The sequence below is a fragment of the Gobio gobio genome (assembly GCF_949357685.1).
Source record: "Gobio gobio genome assembly, chromosome: 4".
Lineage (NCBI taxonomy): Eukaryota > Metazoa > Chordata > Actinopteri > Cypriniformes > Gobionidae > Gobio > Gobio gobio.
In genome coordinates, this window is record NC_137100.1 from 22234870 (window position 1) to 22258833 (window position 23964).

The 23964-nt window shown below is 38.3% G+C and overlaps 1 protein-coding gene across 1 annotated transcript in view; it reads right to left on the bottom strand.

Annotated features, from left to right (window-relative positions):
• pappab (pregnancy-associated plasma protein A, pappalysin 1b) overlaps positions 1-23964 on the bottom strand; it is a gene marked incomplete at both ends in the record, with an annotated part of 129655 nt that overhangs the window by 60216 nt on the left and 45475 nt on the right. The window contains 4 exons of the mRNA XM_079816087.1: positions 3887-3994; positions 7584-7780; positions 15225-15316; positions 15536-15664. Coding sequence (XP_079672213.1) covers positions 3887-3994; positions 7584-7780; positions 15225-15316; positions 15536-15664 — 526 coding nt within the window. The remainder of the gene's footprint in view (positions 1-3886; positions 3995-7583; positions 7781-15224; positions 15317-15535; positions 15665-23964) is intronic.

A 23964-nucleotide genomic window follows, 5' to 3' on the forward strand; every position in this document is an offset into this window, starting at 1 on the left:
GAACTGTTGAGGGGAGACATCAGGTCTGGGGAAAAAAACACTGGGACTGGATGTGTGAGGGAGAACCAGAGCGGACAGTGGGTAATTTCTTGATACGCAGACCCCCGTTTTTTTCCGGGGGGCTTGGTAGGCAAGACTCCTGCCCAGCAGCTCCTGAGACCTGAGCTTGGTGAGGGAGATATCTCTGGAATGCTGCTGCTTGCTTCTTTACTTTCTTAAACCTCTCAACATCTGAGGTGACAGCAATGCCGAAGAGGCCAGGAGGGGAAAGTGGGACGTCCAGACAAAACTATTTATCTTCCTCTTTGATCCCAGATTTACCTAAAGAGGCCTCTCCTGGGCCACCAGGGCTGTCATAGATTGACCGATTTGGCCAAGGGAGGCCCTTGCTGAACTAGAGAGACAATTCTGTGGTCCGGCACAGTTCTTTAATAGCATCTGGCCCACCCCCTCGCCTTCATCCAAGTCTCTAAGCAGGTCAGCCTGGTATGCCTGCAAGATGGACATAGTATGCAGTCCTGCTGACCTGACCTGCTTTACTCACCAAGGCCAACATTATACTACATGGCCTGGTGGGTAATGTCAGGGCCTTCAGGGGCGCTGCCAATTCAGGAGAGAGATAGCTTGCAAGTGTCTCTTCCACTTTAAGCATCACCCCATACCCATGTTCCTTCAACCCCATAATCGAAGAGTAATTTGAAACGTGAGGCCTGAAGACACAGGCAGAAAAGTTTTCCTCAAAATACGGGAGGCTCCGACGTGGAGGTTGTGCTTTACTGGGCAGAAAGTGTTCAAACCTCTTGCCTGTCGGCTGGCCAATCAATTTTTAATTTGGCCACGGCAAGAGTGACAACCTCCACCAGCTCCTCACAAGTAGGGGAGTGAGGTGGCTAGTCCTCAATCTCCTCTGCCTCGATGCTGAGCACATCCACCTCCTCTGATATGGATAGATGCAGCACCGGGTCTTCACTCGGGGTGGAAGAAACCGTTGAGCGTGCTTCCGACCTCTGAGAGAAGGCCCTAGTGGGTGAGGGCAGAGAGAGCAGAGCTCATCTTCAAACCCTCTACTAGGTCCATCTGCGATCCCCACGATCTAAGCCGCCACTCTGCCTCGGCAGAAACGGGACCCGAGGCCCAAAGGACCACGGGCCTGGGTGCCGGCCTCAAAGTGCGCCTGCCATGAGCAGAGCGTTCTCAGAGGTAACCATTCATAATGAGCACAGTCAACCCCCTTCCTAGCTGACCGTGCATGCTCTGCTCCTAAACAAACAACACATAAATCGAGTGTATCCCCACCCGTGATGTAGCGAGGGTATGGAGGAACACACAATTTAAAATGCTGTTTGCTTTGTTTTGCTGTTTCCATCTTCTAATGTACAGCTCTGGAAAAAATTAAAAGACCACTTAACATTGAGTTCTCAATGTTAAGTGGTCTCTTAATTTTTTCCAGAGCTGTATATGCTTCCTAGATGACAACAATTAGACTGATTAGACACTTGCTGCAAGACACAATCTCGCAGAGGCGTTCCCATAGCGTCGTAACTTCAGATGCAACATGAGTTCCCTTGAAATATATTGTGTGTTAGCGTGGACGCTAACATAGTTATCTTTATAGTAGTGGTGGGCCGTTATCGGCGTTAACGTGCTGCGTTAACGTGAGACTCTTATCGGGCGATAAAAAAAATATCGCCGTTAATCTATTCTCAAAGTTGGGTTGGGAGCTGGGTCTATACTACGCAAGCTATGATGACTTTCACCTTGATATTTTAGCACAGATGTATACCTAGCCGAATTGCACTGTAGGGGGCGAGAGAACGAGTCTTCAAACCAGTGTGTATGCCTACTAGTGTTGTCAAAAATATCGATATTCCGATATGTATCGATACTGAAATATTAGATTAGATTAGATTAGATTCAACTTTATTGTCATTACACAAGTACAAGTACAAGGCAACGAAATGCAGTTTAGGTCTAACCAGAAGTGCAATAGCAGCAAGTGCAGGATATACAACGTTTGCATAAGTGCAGGACATGGATATGTACTGAATATATATAAATATATCTATAAATAGAGAGATGGCTATTACTATAAACAGAATTTACAGGTGAATATGTACAGTGAATAAATATACAGATGGCTATTACTATAAACAGAATTTACAGGTGGATATGTACTATGAATATAATATAATATACAGATGGCTATTACTATAAACAGAATTTTACAGATAGAGGTATACAATGATATGTTAGGCTAGAATTAGGAATATGGCAGTGCATTAAGGTAGTGCAATAAATTATGGACAGAAGCTATCCGAAAAAAGTGTAAAAGTGCAGTGGAAAGTTGTTGCATATTACTGTTAGAAGTACAGTGCAAAATGCAAATGTAAACAGTAGGTACTGTAACTAACAGTCGGCAGTGCAAATGAGCATAATACAGTTAAGGTATGGTAGTGCAAAATGAATAAGTAAACAGTTGTGACTGTAATAAACAGTCGGTAGTGCATATAACAAAGTGAAGGCGGATGTGAGGTAGGAGAGTTAACAGTATATGAGGGAAGTGGATCAACGGGGGTTTGAGTTTAGTAAAGAGACAGCTCTGGGGAAAAAACTGTTCTTTAGTCTGCTGGTCCTGGTCCGGAGGATCCTGAAACGCCTGCCGGAGGGCAGGAGAGAAAACAGTCTGTGGGCTGGGTGAGAGGAGTCCTTGAGGATGCTGCGAGCTTGATGCAGACAGCGTTTCCTCTGGATGTGCTCGATGGCAGGTAGTGGAGTCCCTGTGATGCGCTGGGCAGTTTTCACCACCCGCTGCAGTGCCTTGCGCTCCGCAACAGAGCAGCTCCCATACCATACTGCCACACAGTTGGTCAGGATGCTTTCTATTATATCTATTATATTCTATTCTATTATATCTGATACGATACTCATTTTCTACAGTATCGATATCAGCTGCGCTCTCCTCTCCTCTCCGACCGACAGCGAGTTGACTCGCACCCACCTCCTCTCATTCGGTCCATTTAATCCTTTGAACATGGCGAATGGGTGTTCTGCTGGATTTTTCTTCATGACAGCGTGTTAGTACTGGTGTGACTGGTCTGAATTTCGCGCGGGGTTGCACATAACGTTAATTCTACTAATTCCCACAGATTTCGCGCTCGCATCTGAAGCGCACACACACATACCGTAATAAAGCCGCCTCTGACATACAAGTGCAAAAAGGAGCTCCTTTTTCCATCTTATTAATGGTCAAATACACTCAAAAATGTCTCAATACCCATCTTGGTGAGTTTTAACGCAAACAAAGTCATAACCAGCTCACAGGAACGGTGGGATCCATGCGTGCGTCAGGTCTTAAAGGGACAGAAGTTATTTATTATTAAAAACTACAGACAGACAAACGATCATTTACCCATACTCTGAATGCCTTCGGCAGAATTCAAATGAGCCATTTCAATCTAGATTAATCTAGATTAATTCCAAAATTACAGTGAGATTAATCTAGATTCAAAAAATTCATCTATGCCCACCACTACTTTATAGTTAAAGCTCTTGGTGTGAACGGGCCTTTAGTCATATCCATTAACTACTCTTACATTTGGAGAGGAATGAGGTTCAAGGTTCGTATACTACCTTTTGACCAATGAATTCCGCATGAACCTTTTTAAAATTGTGCATACAAAGAGCAATTTCTAGCTGCTGAAATATAGATTTTCCGTCATTCCTATTATATATTATATTAGAATCGTATTAGATATTAGATTCAATGAAACCTGTAGATTAATAATAATGTTGTTTTAGTCACATCATTATGCACTTGATGTGATATGACATCAACCTGTTCAACTGAGAGCAAAAAGAGAAATCACAATAGTTAGCCATCTCTTACCTTTAGCCAATATTGCGAATTCCAGCTGTGCTGTTGAGACTCCTCACAAGGAAACCAAGCATACTGAGACACGCCATGTAACAGGTCAAACACCTTTGACTGACAGCTCTGAGTAAACAAGGACAAGATAAATTTACTTTTTTTATTTTCCTTATTGAATGCGGCCATTAAAATTGTAGATTTTTTATTTATTTAATTTTGCTAAATAACAGAGTACAAGATGAATTCTGTAAAAATGTATCAGTTTACACAAAAATATTAAGCAGCACAACTCTTTTCAACATCGATAATAATATTAAATATTAGTTCAACAGCAAATCGGCATGTTAGAATGATTTTTGGCTGATAAAATTTCAGCTTTGCCACCACAACATATTAAAATAGAAATCAGTTATTTTAAATTGTATTTCACAATATATGTATTTTCGGTCAAATAAATGCAACCCGGCTGAGCATAAGATAATTACAAGGGTTAGGTAGGCTATATATTTTTAGACTGCAAACACATAAAAGCAATAAAACAGAGTAATGATGAGGCTACACGCCTAAAGTCTACTATGAAAAGGTAATTTAGACCATCTGGAAGTTCACAATTAGCCCCACAAGTGGCCAGGTTAAAGTGCCACTTCAGATCAGTCTGAAAGCCAGTGAAATCCAGGGTGAACAGGGTGAACTGACCTACTACTCTCTTCTGAGAACTGTGAGCACCCCGCAATAGGATCAGAACTGGCCCGAACTCTACTTACGGTTGATTTTCAGAATTTCTCACATGCAGAAGTTTGACTCTGTGTGAGAATGAAGTTCACCAATCACACAGGGAGGTCATGTTGGATCAAAATGAAAGTTCTGTACATTACCGTTAACATTTTTCTGACATTAAGGGCAAATTAGGGCATTATATCAACAAAAAAGTTAAAAATTACTTTTTAAATTACTTTCAGGCCAGAGCAAAGACAATAAACTTAAGTAAATAAATAAATAAATACATAGTAGTCTTCTATGTAACATTGTGTTTATTTATTTATTTTATTTTTTTCCCCTCATTTCCATTAAATCCATACTTAGATTTAAATTCACCCTGTTTTAATGTAAAAGCCATTTTTTTATTAACTACTTTTATATAAATTCTGATCTACATGCCTTTTTAGAGGTCACGTCTTCTAAACTTTTCACCCTTGTTTCACAGTGAATTGCATAGATAGAGTGTATTTCATTTCACTGTAGAATAATGTGACAAGGAACCTCACTGAACCCCTTGAACCCAACTGTGGGGTGACAGTGTTGCAACGCTAGGTGACACTGGTGAGCCACATGCTTCCTCACAGAGTGAATGGCACTAATGATGTGTTCAATATTTGTGTATGTGCAACAGCAAGCGGGGGCAGATCAGGGCAGCAGTGTTATCGCTTATGCTGTCTCCTACTACTGCACAATTTGATGTCCCCAAGATTTTTTTGGGATAGTATATGCAAAAGGTATTTTCTTCTTGGTCAGCAGTAAAGCTGTGCTGGTAACTGTCTGGCCTTTACATTGACCTCATTTCCCATCCAAACATTTATCTCTCGGTTTAACATAAACTCACTGAGAGCTTCAAGGAACTTCAAACCTGAGTTCATTTAAGGTGAAAGTCTTTTTTACTTCTGTATATATATATATTATTATAATTTTTTTTTTCAAAAACATTTCACCAGTTGTTCTTATATTTCATATGGACATAATCTTTCTAGACAGAAATGAATTTGCCTCTCAAAGTGGAATCATAGATCACAGATCTAGAGGTGATGTAATATTACATGAATTAGATTGAGAGTGGCAATTCACTTCATTCACTACTCTAAGACAGCTCTGTGGGGAGAGAGCTGACTGGAGCAGGGGGATTCATAACATCTTTTTCATCTCTAAATGCCTTATAAAATTTGAATGAAACCGTTACAAAATTAGCCACAAAACTAGAGAATTCTGATGTAATGCTTAAAAGAGACTTAGAAAGGGAGAAATGGGGTGCAAAAAAGAGAATGAGAGGATATTCGTTTCTGCACTCCTAGCTTTGCTCTTCCATAGTCTCCTGAGATTCCTCTCTCTTTCTCTCTCTCTCTCAGCACGCCACAGTAACCTCAGTGACACCATTCCCCGCTCAACCACCTCCCCTCCATTCAAGTACACTACTGTACGCAGTCCGACGAGTCCGTACTGAAACTCCATTGGCTGCTGTGCCACACAATAAGTGAAGAAGCAATTAGTCATTCTGATACGGCGCTAACATTGATCACCAATGATTCACTTAAGCTGCAAGTTTGTTTCTAACTCAAACATTTTAAATTCTTCAAGAAAAAAAAACTTGCAAGACAATGAAGTGAAAGTACAAACTCCACACAAAGGTTTATTGGCCAGACTAACTATTCAAAGTCATTGTAACCTCTGTGCCAACGTTTCCCATTATGAGCCACAATATGCATTTTCAAGCAACAATGAGGTTCAAGCTCAACTGTGAAAAATGGGCATTTCTCAGTGCCATAAATCCTTAGGTTGCGCACAGCGTGATAGGAATAGTTTTGTGACATGATTAATTCCGGAGCTTGCACGATTTCGGGCGCAGGAGACTCGCGCTCCACAAACATCACGAGAGGGGGAAGAGGAGGAGGAGAAGTGGCCAATAAAACTGTAAAATTACAAATGTATCATGTTGAAATATCCAGGGAGTAAAACAACACCGTTTTTTAGACGTCCCTCAGAAAGAGCCAATTCTTTACTACTTCCATGTGTGAAGGGTTAGAGCAATATCTCAAATCTCTCCTTAACAGAATGTGCTTCTCAGCCATTTATTGTGAAAAACTGCACATTTCAATCTGACTTCATCGTCAATATAAACACAATATTTTAGATCTGAGATTTTTCTGTTCACTTGCGTTCATAAATAATAACTGCTCATTTCAGTAAGCCACCATTTCTCCAAGACCCTATAAAATGGCTAAGTGAGTGGTTTCCTTTCCTGTGTTTATGTGTTTTCCTAGTAAAACAGGAAGTTTGAATGGGACTTTCTTTTCTTTTTTTTTTGTTGTTGTTGTCATTAGCCATGTCTAATGATTTGCTCTTGCTCGATTACAGGTGATATTAGTGGGAGGGGCATTCTCATTCTAGAGCATTTGTGTAGTAGAACATGATGCATATTATTTAGTTTTATTTTATTCCAGTTGTATTTCATTTAATAAAAATGTTTTTTTATAGTTTTACTTTAGTAATAAGTTCACTAAAACTAAAACTATTAAAACATTTTTGTTAAATGAAATACAACTGGAATACAATAAAACATGATAATTTTAGATTTAAAAATTAGAAACATTTCAGCTGCAACTAACAAAAAAAAAGTTTAGGTTTAATCATTAAAAAATCTAACAAGATAATAATAATTAGAAATAATTAAAGGTGTACTAAAATATATATTAAAACAAATAGTAATATTTAAAAAACAAAACAAAATTGCTAACAAGTTGAATACTCAAATTTAAGTCAATTCAAAATATTAAGAAAAACTACAATGTATCTACAAAATATACATATGATATACTATAAATAATACAAAAATAAAACACTGACATGATGTCATCAACATTTTATGGGGTCTTCAACACATCCTACAGGGTGTGTATAGTATGTGCAAATGTGTCTTTAAGCATACACAGCGAGTATGTGGTCTCACCTTTGTCACTGCAGGATATCCAACAGCCACCTCTGCTGGACAGTGCATCTTCTCCTCATTGGACACTTCCACCGCAGTGGCCCATTGATCCAGGAAGCCGCTCGGGGTGTAGAGACCACAGTCCCTTACACTCGCCTCCCGCTCAAAGTCCTCACACACACCGTCACCGTCGTAGAAGTAACACAAGCTCGGCTCATCTTCAGAGGAGAGAGGCAGAGATGAACCAGTATGAGAGCAGTGTTTTGGGAAGGTTCCTTTGGAAATGTAATAGGTTACAGATTACAAGTTACCCTATTTAAAATGTAATAAGTGTAACTATTTCAATTACTTTATTAAAGTAATGTAACTGATTACTTTTTGATTACTTTTCTGATTACGTTTAAATCATTTTCAAACATTTAACATCTAAAAAACAGTGTAGTTAAATAGCTCTATTTTGCAAGTCAAAACAGGACAAACTAAAAGAGAGATTTTTCCACTATGTGGCGCTTAAGGTTAACATTCATCATAGGAGAGGCTTCCTCAGGTTCGACATTGAAACCTTTGATGTCGATAGCTTTTTAATAGTTGGCAAACATATTTTGCACTGAACTGTTATAGTTGCATCCTTTTCTAATTCCTGGATGAATTGATATTTAAATTTCCAGCACTGACTAGAACACATTTTTATAACTCGCCATGGTGGCAATGGTGGCAACTCGCCATGGTCTCAGACAGGTTGTAGCCTAAAACTTTCAGCGGCAATGTGGATTGATGTAATTGGCGGACGTGGTGCGCTACAAATTCAAACAAGAGAACCAATCAAAAGCATCAGAACAGCATTGCTTTACTGAATGGCCTTTAAATGGCAGAAGACATTGTGCACATCAAAAACAGGCAAAGCAACAAATTAATATTATTCAACATATCCTAGCTTTTTACAGAAAATATTCAGAGGTAACCCCCTTTGTAATTATTAGAATTTTCATAGGTAACTTAATTACACAATTTTTTTAAGTAACTATAACTGTACAGTTACATTTATTTTGTAATTAAATTATGTAACTCCATTACATGTAACTAGTTACTCCGCAACACTGTATGAGAGCAATACTGAGCCACTACATAAAAATCCCATTTCATATTCTGTGATCAGCAGACTGTTAGATATGGTAGCAGTTAATCCCATCAGCCTTAACCTTAACACAGTTGCAGACAACTTGTGAAACAAAAATTTCAGACCTCCTAAAACCCTCTACTCATCTGCCTCAAAATAACTGTCAACAGTTTTAAGTAATGAAAAAAGAAATCAATTTCTTATTTATACTCATCTGAAATATAGCCTCATTGTTTTTTGAAACTGAAATTTGGTACAGTTACTAGTTATTTTCATTGTTATCTGCCTTGGATTAAGGGATGATTGTATTTTGCTTGGGAAAAATGTTCTGAAATAATATGCAAATAAATCATAAAAAAAAAAATACTTGTGTGGTCAAGTAATTACTAATTGGCATTTTTAACTGTTTAAAAGTGAATAGTTTAAAAATGATCTCACTTACTGTAGCATACTTTAAAGTGGTGTCAATATAACAGGAGGAGTAAAACATTTTCCTTTTAGGATTAAAAAACAGCTGATTTTTAATTGAGTTAAGTACAGGACATTCTTTTTAGTTTGTCATAAAGATTGTTTAGAGCACTCATTGTTTTACTTGGCAGTACTTCACAGTGTTAATACATGCTCTATTTTTTACTGGCTTTCAAACAAGGACAGTCATAAATCATCATTCGTGATGACAGATTGATTACCTTTTATGACTGTACTTCATGTATCAGCAGCCCAGACATATTTCCAGCAAACTGATCACATCAATTAAAATCCCACTACCATTATCAGATGAAGGACTTTAAGCTTCTTTTTAATAAAAGGTCTACCCTTTCAAAACATTGTTTTGAGTTGTTTGTTCTTTGTTTTGTGCCCTGATATGTCCCATTCCTGCTTTTGCCCAGGCCCTGAGGTGTCAGCAAAATTTGAACGAGTACAGCTGACACTAAGGGAACGTACGCTTTTAACTGCACCGTTTCTGTCACCTGTTCAGTCCAGCCATCCTGGTAATCAACAGCTACGAGGTGTCAATCAATGCTAACAGCAGTCAGGAAACATATTTGCAAGATGTTCACTTATCAAATCAAACACTCTTTCCCCAGTAGGCTCCAAACAATATTAACAAGGACAGACTATGTAAAGTTATAGGCATCCTCAGGGGCGCACAGCAGCCGCAGTACATCATTCAAAGGAAGCTACTATGTGTAAAGGGCAGCAGGATCCACGCTGCACCTTGTCACATCACTTCCTATACTAAAAAAGCACAGGAAGTGTTTTATTAATACTGTGTTACTGCATACGGTTCGCGTGACACGCGTGACTGGTAAAAAAAAAAAAAGCGCTGGAAAATATCAAGAAGCGCAAGGTTGATGTAACCATAGATCTTTGCCCTTCTGCTTGATTTGTCTTGGGGTTCGTTCAACATAAATGCGAGTTGCACAAAAACACTAAGCTGAGACAAAACATTTTTTTTCTGTCAAGCGCTCTGCTATCTTGGACAAAGCAAAATTTTAGACGTTGCTGAAAGTGAAATGGAGAGCTCAAACTTTCCACACAAAGATGTAAAAAACTGATGTAGAAAAGCAAGTAGAATGTGCTGAAAGTCAGTGGCCATTATTTAAAGTGATAGTTCAGTCTACATTTCAGATTTTTTTACATTGCATTTTTTTTTAATGGAAAGCAAAAGGTGATTTTTTTTTACAATGCACTGGTTGACATACTACCGCCAAGATTCTGAAGTGTGCATACGATGGACACTACTATCCCATGAGGCCATGGGAAAGGATTTGTGAATGGCATTGAAGCGACTGGTAGGTCATATGACAGTGACAACATGGCGAATTTAGAATGTTTAAATGACATTCATACTACACATATTTATACTATATAGACCATATATTTTTAGCAGTTAAAAAGTAATTACTTATTCAAATTAAGTGCCTACTTAGAGAGTATGAGATTTCAGATGCAACCAATTATACAGGGTCATTGAATCATTCACTCACCCGATTCGTTCGAAAACATGCATGTTTTTGTAAAAAAAAATTAAATGAGTGACATACTCGACAATATCATAGAGACTGAAGATTTCAAGCTTCAAAGTGTCATAAAATTCGTCCATGCTCTCTTAAAAAATACAGCACTGCTGGTGATGGGACCAGCATGGTTTGCTGGACTCTATATTTTGGGAGAGCTGGTAGACCAGCTCAGTTTTGCTTGAGAACGGCATGACTATGCTAGTCCACCAGCTAGACCAGCACTATACCAGCTATAACCAGAGGTGTCAAAAGTATTCGCATTCATTACTCAAGTAGAAGTATAGATACTAGGGTTTAAAAAGACTTCTGTAGAAGTTGAAGTATCAACTCAAGCTTTTTACTCAAGTAAAAGTGTAAAAGTACTGGTTTCAAAACTACTTAAAGTATAAAAGTAAAAGTAATGTAAGGGGAAAAAATGCCATTAAAGGGATAGTTCACCCAAAAAAAGAAAATTCTGTCATCATTTACTCACCCTCAAGTTGTTCCAACCTGTATGAGTTTCTTTGTTCTGAACATATTTTGAAGAATGTTTGTAACCAAGCAGATAGAGCAACCATTGACTGCCATAGTAGGGGGAAAATGCTATGGCAGTCAATGGTTGCATTTAATCTGCTTGGTTACAAACATTCTTCAAAATATCTTCAGAACAAAGAAACTCATACCGGTTGGAACAACTTGAGGCTGAGTAAATGATGACAGAATTTTCATTTTTGGGTGAAGTATCCCTTTAAGGACAAAAGATTAGGCCGCGCCACAGTGCATACCCCACCTCCTAAAAAAAAACATTTTTCTAAAGGCCATAATGACTATAATGCTATATTAAAAAGTAATGTTGAATTTTTTTAGATGCATAGGCTACCCGTTTCAGCTGCATATATTCCCATTGAAAATAATTTTAGGACAATGCAAATATATTAAAGAACCATATGTGTACTACTGAGCAAAAAGTCAAAATTCAGAGGCATGTTATTAATAACCATTATTTGAATGTGTGATCAGTGTGGCCAGATTGGGTCGACGATTTCCAGCCCAAAAACTCACTAAATGTACATTTATATTCAAAAAATGGTTATTGATAACATGCCTCTGAATTTGGACTTTTTGCACCTTTACAATACTTATAGGCAACTAGTCACTCCAAGAAAAATCCCAAAACTTTAACTGCCAAAATAATGTGATATTATTTTATTGCCATACCAATCAATGTTGATAAGTTACCATTTTATCTCCTTAAAACATAACATTGATGATAAAAATAAAAAAAAATTCCCAGTAAAACAGATCAAATATGACTATATGTCCAGGTAGAAACTGTCAAAACGGCAATCCCTCAGAAAAACATAATGTCAACAGTAAGAAGCCAATTTACGTGCGAAAAGTGCCCAATATAGAGATTGGATAAAGCAATGTAATTAACAGGCATTTCACACGTTAATGCACACACCACTGTCAAAATGCGTAATTCATTTATACTGTAGGCCACAATAATCCGCCAACAAAAAATAACAACAATGCGTTTACTTTTGTGTTGCACTTTGCTTTGACAAAACTACAGTCCGTCTTTCGTGAAGTACATGGCACATGCACTTAGCAGTCAAAACATATTAATCGTTGATTTAAAGCTCTTTCAGCAGCTGTCGGGGTTGCTAGTTGCAGATGTCCTAAGTGTGTATATGACGATGGACAGGAGTCACGGTTATATTTATAAAGAGTCTTCGTGTCACAGGTGTAATTCACGTTTGAGAGTTGAGTCACTCTCCCACTCTTTACTGTAGATACAACTTACTGTGTATTTATGCCACTGGCATAGCGATCACTGGAATATACAGCTAAAGTTATCGCGCTAAAAAAACGGCTAAAGTCATGAATGAGCTCGTCTGCCTGCTGATTGGCTGAAAGTGCGTGCTCGTCGGCGAGAACCCGCCCTATCTGGCAGCATGGTGTGTGATTTGTGCAGGTGCAGGCGTGATTGATCGCGTACAACCCAATAGGGTGTCGGAATGGTTTGTGTTTATCCTTCTCATCCAACCACAATCAAATTCACTCAATCCGGATGGCGCGATTTATCTGGATATATATTTTTTTTTTGACAAGCCAGAATGAAAACATGCCGAAATGGAATAGGAGTAACGAGTCTATTATTAAAATGTAAGGAGTAGAAAGTACAGATAATTGCTTGAAAATGTAAGGAGTAGAAGTAAAAAGTAGGCTGAAAAATAATTACTCCAGTAAAGTATAGATACCCAAAATTTCTACTTAAGTAAGGTAACGAAGTATTTGTACTTCGTTACTTGACACCTCTGGCTATAACCAACATAAACCAGCCTGGACCAAAATCAATTTCATGCTGGTTTATGCTGGATTTTTCAGCAGGGTGTGACTCATGCGCTTCATTTTCCAGTTTTATGAAGCCATGTGACGAACAGACTGAAACAGACTGAAAAGTCGTTATTCACAGAATATTTTCTAATCCAGTGAGCAGTTAACTGTTGTGACCGGATGACTTCAAGAACCGGACCAGTCTGATTTATAAACAAATAATTTAGACAATGTTTGTAAAATGGATAAAATGATTAATTGAAAGATTACAACTACAACAACAACAAGATTCATTCATGAAAGTGATGTCTCTGTGACAGTTATGTTGCTTTTTTATGTAAATGACACAATTTCCATTTTTGTGTGAACTGTTCCTTTAAGGCAGCGAAAGATGCGAACTCATTGAACCTTCTCCAAAAAAAAAAAGCGGAACTGCCAATTAAGCACTGTCGGGTACTAGTGCAACCTCAGACTTCTAGAGGTGTCCTAGAGGTCAGACAAGACTTCAGCTAGATGAATGTTGGCTACATTCAACAGCGAACTTCAAAAGCCCTTCTTATCTGTTCTTCTTTGCTGTCTCTTTTCTTCTCTCTGTCTTTTTTTACTCCACTTCAGGTTTCTGTCCACACGTTTAGAAGAAAAGGGGATTGTTGCATTACTGCTAACAGGAAGAAGTGCCACAAAGGTCCGCTAGTGCTCGTTAGGCAGATCTTAGAGCTCTACAGCAAAGAGTAAAGTCTTTTGTGAGGGGACTTAAATGTCTGTAAGAGGGTCCAATTATGCGGCCAATTGTTTTGACAGAACTGATTAGCTCACAACTTAAAGCACTCCATTAACATCACAACCAGCTAACAAGTTTTGTGCTATAAAGAGATAATACAACAGAACTTTCTCGGCCTTTCACACATTGTCAGTGTAGGACACTATGTGACACTGATGACAGGCTGAAGCTATGAGATTGATGGCTGGGCACCCGGGTAGAACTGACATCAATAGAGTGCTGAGAAGTAATGAGCAATACAGCTAAATGCTGCTGGAGCAAAACATCAATCAAACTGATGCTATGCTTTATTATACTTTTACTTTATTGCACTTTCCTGTTGAAATATTGATAAATAAATAAGCTTTAAAAGAATATTTGGTAACACTTTACAATAAGGTTTCATTAGTTAACATTAGTTAATGTATTAACTAACAGGAACTAACCATGAGCAGAACATTTGTTACTGTATTTGTTCATCTTTGTTAATGTTAGTTAAAAAAATCCAGCTGTTCATGGTTTCTTCATGTTAGTTCACAGTGCATTAACTAATGTTAACAAGATTTTAATAATGTATTAGTAAATGTTGAACATTAACAAAGATAAATAAATTAGGGCTGTCAAAATTTAATTGCGATTAATCGCATCCAAAATAAAAGTTTGTGTTTACATAATATATGTGTGTGTACTCTGTTAATTATTATTTATATATAAATACACACAGAAGCATGTATATATTTAAGAAAAAAAAATTTTTTTATATATAAAACATTTATATTTATATATATTATAGATTATATAAATGTATATACAGTATATACATGCAAATATTTCTTAAATATATACATGAATGTGTGTGTATTTATATATAAATAATAATTAACAGAGTACACACACATATTATGTAAACACAAACTTTTATTTTGGATGCGATTAATCGTGATTAATCTTTTGACAGCCCTAAAATAAATGCTTTATAAGTGCAGTTCATTATTAGTTCATGTTAACTAATGTAGTTAATGAACCTTATTGTAAAGTGTTACCGAACATTTCAGCCCAAATTGAAAATTCTGTCATTATTTATTTAGCCTTATGTCATTCTCAACCCGTATGCATATTTTGAAGAATCGTTAGGCAGCTCTTTTCCATACATACCATGTCTGTCAAGTTCCCAAAAGAAAAGAAAAAAAGTAAAGCACCAAAAGTCTACTGCACTATATTCCAATTGTTCTGCCATACAATAACTTTTTGTGAGATACAGACTGAAACTTGAACGTCTATGAACGTCACTGTAGAGCTGTGCCAAAAATGTAAACAAATGTTCCCTTCGTTTTTGCCAGAAAAAAAATACATATATGGGTTGGAATGACAAGAGGGTAAATAAAGACAAAGTTTATGAACAATTCATTTAATATTTCTACCTATAGATGACGGTCACATACCAACACAGTTGAACAACGACTCTTTCTTGCACTGGTTTGAGCAGCCATCTCCGTTTGCGAAGTTCATGTCATCACATTGCTCTCCAAGATATCTGAACGGCAAACACATTTAAATCATTAAAAGAGTTACATCACACAAAAGCCATTACTGCTACATTGCTACTGGTTACAAAAGAACACTGGGATATACTGATATAATGTTCATTTCAAATACATTTATTTAAGTTTCTGCACAGACTTGAGAAAAAAATTGTGTAAGCACTGCATTCAATATGACGTAAATGCAGTGAGAGTAAAGAGAGGGAACTGACTTTTGGATGAGTCCATCTCCACAGTAGGGTGAGCCCAGCTGGTGAGAGAGAGGAGGAGATGGTTCACTTTCTGCTCTTCTAGACACTGTCAGCACATGGTAGGTGTACGTTTCATCAGGCTTTAAGTCCCTGGAACACAAAAACAAGGGCTATTAATATGTTAAACTTGCATGTAATGTGCCCCCCCCCCCCCCAAATAAATGGTTGCTTTCCTAAAAATGTAGCTATATATATACATACACTCACCTAAAGGATTATTAGGAACACCTGTTCAATTTCTCATTAATGCAATTATCTAATCAACCAATCACATGGCAGTTGCTTCAATGCATTTAGGGGTGTGGTCCTGGTCAAGACAATCCCCTGAACTCCAAACTGAATGTCAGAATGGGAAAGAAAGGTGATTTAAGCAATTTTGAGCGTGGCATGGTTGTTGGTGCCAGACGGGCCGGTCTGAGTATTACACAATCTGCTCAGTTACTGGGATTTTCACACACAACCATTTCTAGGGTTTACAAAGAATGGTGTGAAAAGGGAAAAACATCCAGTATGCGGCAGTCCTGTGGGCGAAAATGCCTTGTTGATGCTAGAGGTCAGAGGAGAATGGGCCGACTGATTCAAGCTGATAGAAGAGCAACTTTGACTGAAATAACCACTTGTTACAACCGAGGTATGCAGCGACGCATTTGTGAAGCCACAACACGCACAACCTTGAGGCGGATGGGCTACAATAGCAGAAGACCCCAACAGGGTACCAATCATCTCCCCTACAAATAGGAAAAAGAGGCTACAATTTGCATGAGCTCACCAAAATTGGACAGTTGAAGACTGGAAAAATGTTGCCTAGTCTGATGAGTCTCGATTTCTGTTGAGACATTCAGATGGTAGAGTCCGAATTTGGCGTAAACAGAATGAGAACATGGATCCATCATGCCTTGTTACCACTGTGCAGGCTGGTGGTGGTGGTGTAATGGTGTGGGGGATGTTTTCTTGGCACACTTTAGGCCCCTTAGTGCCAATTGGGCATCGTTTAAATGCCACGGCCTACCTGAGCATTGTTTCTGACCATGTCCATCCCTTTATGACCACCATGTACCCATCCTCTGATGGCTACTTCCAGCAGGATAATGCACCATGTCACATCATTTCTCGAATCATTTCAAATTGGTTTCTTGAACATAACAATGAGTTCACTGTACTAAAATGGCCCCCACAGTCACCAGATCTCAACCCAATAGAGCATCTTTGGGATGTGGTGGAACGGGAGCTTCGTGCCCTGGATGTGCATCCCACAAATCTCCATCAACTGCAAGATGCTATCCTTTCAATATGGGCCAACGTTTCTAAAGAATGTTTTCAGCACCTTGTTGAATCAATGCCACGTAGAATTAAGGCAGTTCTGAAGGCGAAAGGGGGTCAAACACAGTATTAGTATGGTGTTCCTAATAATCCTTTAGGTGAGTGTATATATATATATATATATATATATATATAAAATATCAGAATGTTCTATCCATCAAAGAATCCTAAAACAAAATGTATTACTGTTTCCAAAAAATATATATATATGAAGCAGCACAACTGTTTTCAACATTGATAATAATAAGAAATGTTTCTTGAGTACCAATATTTAAAACAGTTACTTTATATTGTAATGATTCATAATAATATCCCTCTGTATTGTATTGTATTGTATTGCATATTTGATCAAAATAATGCAGCCTTGGTGAGCATAGGAGACTTCTTTCAAAAACATAAAAAAAATCGTTTGAATGGAGTTAGAGCTCCTGTTAGAGCTCTGTCGCCAAAAACACTAATGAACAGAAGTTGTTTATAATGCTCATATGCTTTCTATAGCTGCGTCCCAATTCAGAGGCTGCATCCTTGGAAGGCTGACTGCGTCACAACTGCACAACGAAGGCTGTCCCAATTTGAAGGCTCCTTCAAATATTAGGGCTGTGTATCACCAACAATGTCACGATACGATACGTATCATGATATGGATCAATTTGGAATTAAATTTCTTTTGAGCAGAGTTTAGTAACAGTTATATCTGTTTATTGAATAACCAGTGTTAGAACAGTTGTGATAACTGAAAAAATATTTAATTTAATTTATTAGTTAAATTAAATAAATAAATTGTCACAATAAAACTTTGGAAAGGCTTGGTTCAATTTTGATTACTTATTTTAGATATATATCAGGTACAATACATGGCAAATTTTGGAATGTTAAACAAATCTTGCGATAAATCTAAAATCTAAAACAAATTTGGGAAAAACAAATCTCTTAACTAATGCTGTAAACTATGTGAGTCAGTTGTACTATAATATTAAAAGGTAAAAATGAACTGATTTGTACAAACACTTAAATTACTCTAAATTACATGTTTTTTATAATAATAAAGTTATAATATTAACTTTACAAATTACATAATCATATAACACACATATTTTTTTAAATCTAAACATTTAAATGGTGGCTGTCATAAAAAAGGCAGATTAATTCAAACATGCATTAAATATTGAAGAACATTACAAATTATAATGAATATGGTGCATATATTTAGCAAAATGCTCCTCTCTAGAGTCAATTTTTCTAGCTGACTAACGAGTTTATGGACACTGGATATGTTTTTTTCTGAGGTAACATCAATGTGACGTTACATGACATTGTAAGCTGTTTTACTGATGCCTTTCCGCGTTTGAAACACTGATCGAGTGATTCCATGTGACATGATACGGATTTCGGTAAGCTGTACTGTAGTCTTTATAACACACGTTCAGATGTTCATTCAATGTTTATTTCGTGCTGTAACTGGTATTAAGTATTAAGGCGGAAGAGAAGATCCGTTCACGTGCGCTGCGCTCGGCCGCTTCTCTCAGTGGTTCTCAAACCTGTCCTGGGGACCCTTTACCACTGCACATTTTATGTCTCCCTCATCAGACACACCCAATTCAAGTCTTGCAGGCTCTACTAATGAGCTGATGAGTTGATTCAGGTGTGTTAGATGAGGGAGACATGCAAAATGTGCCCTGGTGGGGGTCCCCAGGACAGGTTTGAGAACCACTGCCCTATCCTGGGGACCCCCCACCAATGCACGTTTTGCATGTCTCCCTCATCTAACACACCTGATTCAACTTATCAGCTCATTAGTAGAGACTGCAAGACTTGAATTTGGTGTGTCTAATGAGGGAGATATACAAAATGTGCGGTGGTGAGGGGTCCCCAGGACAGGTTTGGGAACCACTGCTCAGTGGTTCTAAAACCTGTCCTGGGGACCCCTCACCAGTGCACATTTTGCATGACTCCCTCATTTAACACACCTGATTCAAATCATCAGCTCATTAGTAGAGACTGCAAGACTTGAATTTGGTGTGTTAAATGAGGGAGACATACAAAATGTGCACTGGTGAGGGGTCCCCAGGACAGGTTTGGTGAGCTGCGCCAAAGCAATCTCACGCCACAGCGCCAAAACGTTATTTATGTTTTTGAATTTCGTAATAAAATGGAAATAATTTGAAATCCGAGACTTTGTTTTATATCAACAAAGCACAAATATTATTGCTATTTAATGGATGTGAGACACGCTGCAATGTTCCGTTCATTCATTAACTGAAATACTCTTCGCCATTTTGAATATCTTGCACTGCTGCTCCTGTTGCATTGATTACATTCAAAAGCTCACAGTATCGATACGGCAGCTGCTGTATCGATACGCGCATCGTCAGGAGTTCATGACGATGTATCGTTGTATCGATATTCTGAGCACAGCCCTTTCAAATATGCCCTAAAAATGTGTCCTTCTTTTCCCGAACAATGAAGGATACAACAGATGGACCTTTCGCGGCCTTGCCTAACGCAGAATTCATTGTGCAATGAAAAAAAAAAAATTCGACAGGATTTTTTTGAGACAGAAATTGCCGGATCACACTATCCACGGATCGTACTGGGTTTCAACTTACTTGAATATCTAATGAAACAAATGTGAAAAAAAAAAAAAAAAAAAACTGTTAAAATCTTAACTTACATCTTACTAGGATGACTTTATGTAGTTTCCACTCTTTATTATGTACAGAAATGGACCACGGTGAACATATTTAGACAAATATACAGTACAAATGTTACTGCTGCACAGCTAACAATAGGCTAGACCATCCCATTTTAAAAAATTGCACACTTGTTCTATAATATCTCCATATCAAAAATATATCACAAAAACATAGTATAGTATAGTATAGTATAGTATAGTATAGTATAGTATAGTATAGTATAGTATAGTATAGTATATAGAAATTACTTTATCAAACCTTTAATCTGCTTACCTCTATCTATGTTTGTTAAGATATTAACACTGTTTAAATATTTACAGCTGAGAGAAGGAAAATTGCTTTGGAATGAGTGTTTATGGGACAGTTCTAGTGTTTGCCATTATATAAGGCGATAAGCACTCAGCCCATTTAATTTAAGGGATTTTGTGCAAAACAAACTGTCTCCTTTCATCTTCAAGCACCAACAATTAGATGCTAAGCAAGGATGGCTATTGTAATGTGACTCTATGTAGAGTACAAAGCGTGCTGTACTCGGCACTCGTCATGACTGTAATACAACCCTTCAGGTACACGAAGCGCAAGACTCAGCTGAAACAGCGCAAAGTAAAGCTCCAGTCGTCATCTGTGCCAGGATCTACACTAATCCGGATACATTTGAAAATATCTTAATCTTTACATTTTGGCCTTCTGTCCACACTGAGAGGACATTTTTGTCCTGCAAAAACAAAGCTTTTTGAAGACGCTCTCCTAAGTTACTGTTTTCATGTTGTAGTATGGACTGTAAAAAGGAAGGTATTTGAAAAAGATGATGCAGGTTTAGTCATGTGACGTATACTGGATGTATACAGTATCTATGTTTATGTGCCTGCTATGTACTAGTCACTTTTAGTGTTGCTAAAGATAAATGTTACTTTGTACAATCTTCATGTTACAGGTCTACAATTGTTGCCCTGCTGTAAAACATGAGGGCAATTACGTTTTAGGCCATAAATGGAATGGCCATTGAGTGTGACCTGGATGCACCAGTCAGTCATGGGATATATTGCTAATTAAATCTTTATTTAAACTTTATTATGTCTGGTCTCTTGAAACATCTCAGTGAGCTTTTATTATGTTTAACACAACGAAAATTCAATTTTCAATTGTATATAATGCAGGCGTAGCCTAAGCTCAACATAAGCAGCGTAGGGTCCAGCATACAGACCACCCGAATAACCTAAGACAACCCCCCCCCCCCCCCATCCCATAAAATGCACTTCCTCTCTTAATCTATTTATCTTCACCTCACAATGAAATGCCAAGAATAGAGCAACGGAGAATGGTGGTCGAGGGAGCGCAGGATCAATTGGGGAGGCAGAGGGGGTGGTACAGGAGTTTTCGCTCTGACAATACGCCCATCTGTCTGCATTACCAGCCCTTAAATCTCCCTGCTATCGACCCAGCCGCTTATGGGGCTCGGGTTAACAAAAACATTTTAATCGCGACTCAGATCGACCCTTAAACCTCTGTCTGCACATATGCTTCTCAGATCCTTTACACTGCTTCAACTTTCCGCCTGCAGGAACACAAACTTGGAGGGATTGCGCAGTGTGCGGAAAGCCTCACAGCTGGTTCAGGTATATTTGACTAAATCAGCTCCACCATGAGGCTCTAAAACCCCACAAGCTCCTCCAGCTGCAGACTTCCCAAACAGTCAAATATGGGTCAGAGAGCCTCAGTGGTGTGAGAACTGCCGAGTGCCAGAGGACACTTTGCTAGAACTGCACGCGGAGTCTGAGCCAACCCCCAAAGGCAGGAGCTGGAAGATCTTGGCCCGCAATGTGGTCTTGTGGCTGTGTTTTTCTAAGACATGTTTGTTGTGGAGAGGCAGAGCAAAGCTAAAAGAGTTCTGCTGCTATCCTCAACAGCCACAGTGACTCCTGAGGTAGACCGTTGGCTCTGCTTCCACAACGAGGAAAGGATATTTTGCCCGTTGAATCGAGTAAGTATCAATTTAGCCATCAATAACTTGTGGCTACATTACGAATTTGCGGCGAGGCTGTTTGTTTGTGAAATCATAATCATTCATGTGAGCAACTGGAGCTTTTGTGCATTACTAAAAACACTCTGAGGAGATCATTCTTAAAATAAACTTGCATTTTTAAAGTGTTTTATATCAAAGACACAGTGCATGAAATGCTAGAAATTAAGACCTTTCAAATGAAATTTTATAGTCACAAGCGAAAAATTCAGAAGTGATAGCACCTTCCTGTTGTTGTGTTTAAGGACGATAACAACATTTTTCAATCCTCTGTGCTGGAATTTGTGGTAGCTCATGACATCATCGCTATTCCCATGCGGGATACCCCACAGTAGTGTGGGAAAACACTGTAGCTACAAGCCCTTCAATCCTAAGTCAATAGGGTGGGAGCGTGCAACACTGACAATGATCAGGAAGCACACTGGCAGTTAAACAAGACAGTAACCAGACACTAAAGCAGCTCAAACCTCTAGGTAAAAATATGACCAGTTTCACTTCCTAAAATCATAATGGGTTAGTTTCTAACCTTGTAGGTTTTCATCTGTCCAGAGTTTTTTTTTTTTCATTCCCAAATTACCATATGGCTTAATGACATAGAAGGGGCCATTCACACAGAACACATTTTTGAGTTAAAACACAAGTCACAAACAGTGGAATCTCTAAAGACGTTTTTTAAAGGGTTAGTTCATCCAATAATTCTGTCATTAATTACTCACCCTCATGTTGTTCCAAACCCGTACGACCTTTGTTCATCTTCGGAACACAAATTAAGATATTTCTGATGAAATCTGAGAGCTTTCTGACCCCTCCATTGACAGCAGTTTAATTACCACTTTCAATGCCCAGAAAGGTAGTAAAAATATTGTTAAAATAGTCCATATGACTCCAGTGGTTCAACCTTAATTTTATGAAGCGATGAGAATACTTCTTGTGTGCAAAAAACAAACAAAAATAACATCTTTATTCAACAATTTCTTCCCGTCTGTGTCAGTCTCCTAGGCAGTTTACGTTGGCCAGCTCCTGTGTCAGCATCACACGCATATGTCGTGGTGCTCACATGAACAGCATCAGCCAATGGCAAGCCGGCGTTCTGGCGTAACTCTGACATACCTCGGAACAGAGTCCTGTACGGGTGCGGGGGTGACCCGCGAATATTGCTGAAACGGGTGAAAAACATCCTACTGTGTCGGATACGGGTGCGGGTCGGGTCGGGTAAGGGAGAAACAAGGGTCTAAAAACGGGTTTTAAACAGTCACGTGCAAACGAACATAGGCCTATATATAAAAATATATGCATATATATTGTAGATGTGTTCCTAAAAATATGCATATACAAAAATATGCCTTGCCTGTATTTCAAGTTCATAATTTCAAATCCATATCAGTTTATTTGTGGCGCGCGCCCTCCCAGAAGAATCACAACCGCGCGCGCGCGCGCACGATCTGCCTGCATTGCAGTCTTCAAGATGGATCATGATGAGGAATTGAAGAAAAGATAGCCGCAAATGTGGAACTTCATCGCTGAGGAAGCACGCAGATAACTGTGGTATCAAACCAAGCACAAGCAGTTCTATTGAACAGTATTTTTGTTATGTTTCCTGAGTTTGGTCTCTTAATAACACTGTCTTAGTACATTAAGCGTTTTCTTATAATGGTTTTATATGGGAGGAAAAATGCTTAACGTGTAATTAAACGCGTTCATATTCTGGGCTCATCTGAGTTTGGTCTCTTAATAACAGTGTCTACATTAAGCCAAGTTAAGCGTTTTAGAATGTCCTGGCTGAAGTTGTCCTTGTGTTAATGGTCGTGTAATAACTTCTGTATGCTGGCAATTTAAATTTTTGTAAGTGTGTCTATAATGTGATATGCTAAACTGATTTTATTGCGGGTTCTATTTTAAGCGGGTCGGGTGCGGATTTTATTTAGTGCTGTTGTCAGAAAACGGGTCTACAAAATCGGACCCGTGCAGGACTCTGCCTCGGAAGCGCTGCACTGTATTTACTACGTCAACAGAGTAGGAGACTAACACAGACGTAAAGAAATTGTTGAATAAAGTCATAATTTTTGTTTGTTTTTTTGCACACAAAAACTATTCTCGTCCCTTCATAACATTATGTTTTAACCACTGTATTCACGTGGACTATTTTAACTATATCTTTACTACCTTTCTGGGCCTTGAAAGTGGTATCTGATATTTTAAGAGACCATGACTCAGTCATGCAGGGGTCCTCTCTTATGATGTAATGTCCAGATTTTTTCCTGAATATTTCTGTATGAGATTGTTGGTTGTACCATACGACATTGATTTGGTTGACAAACATTTTCAAGCATTAATAAGTAAAGCAGGTCAAATGTTTT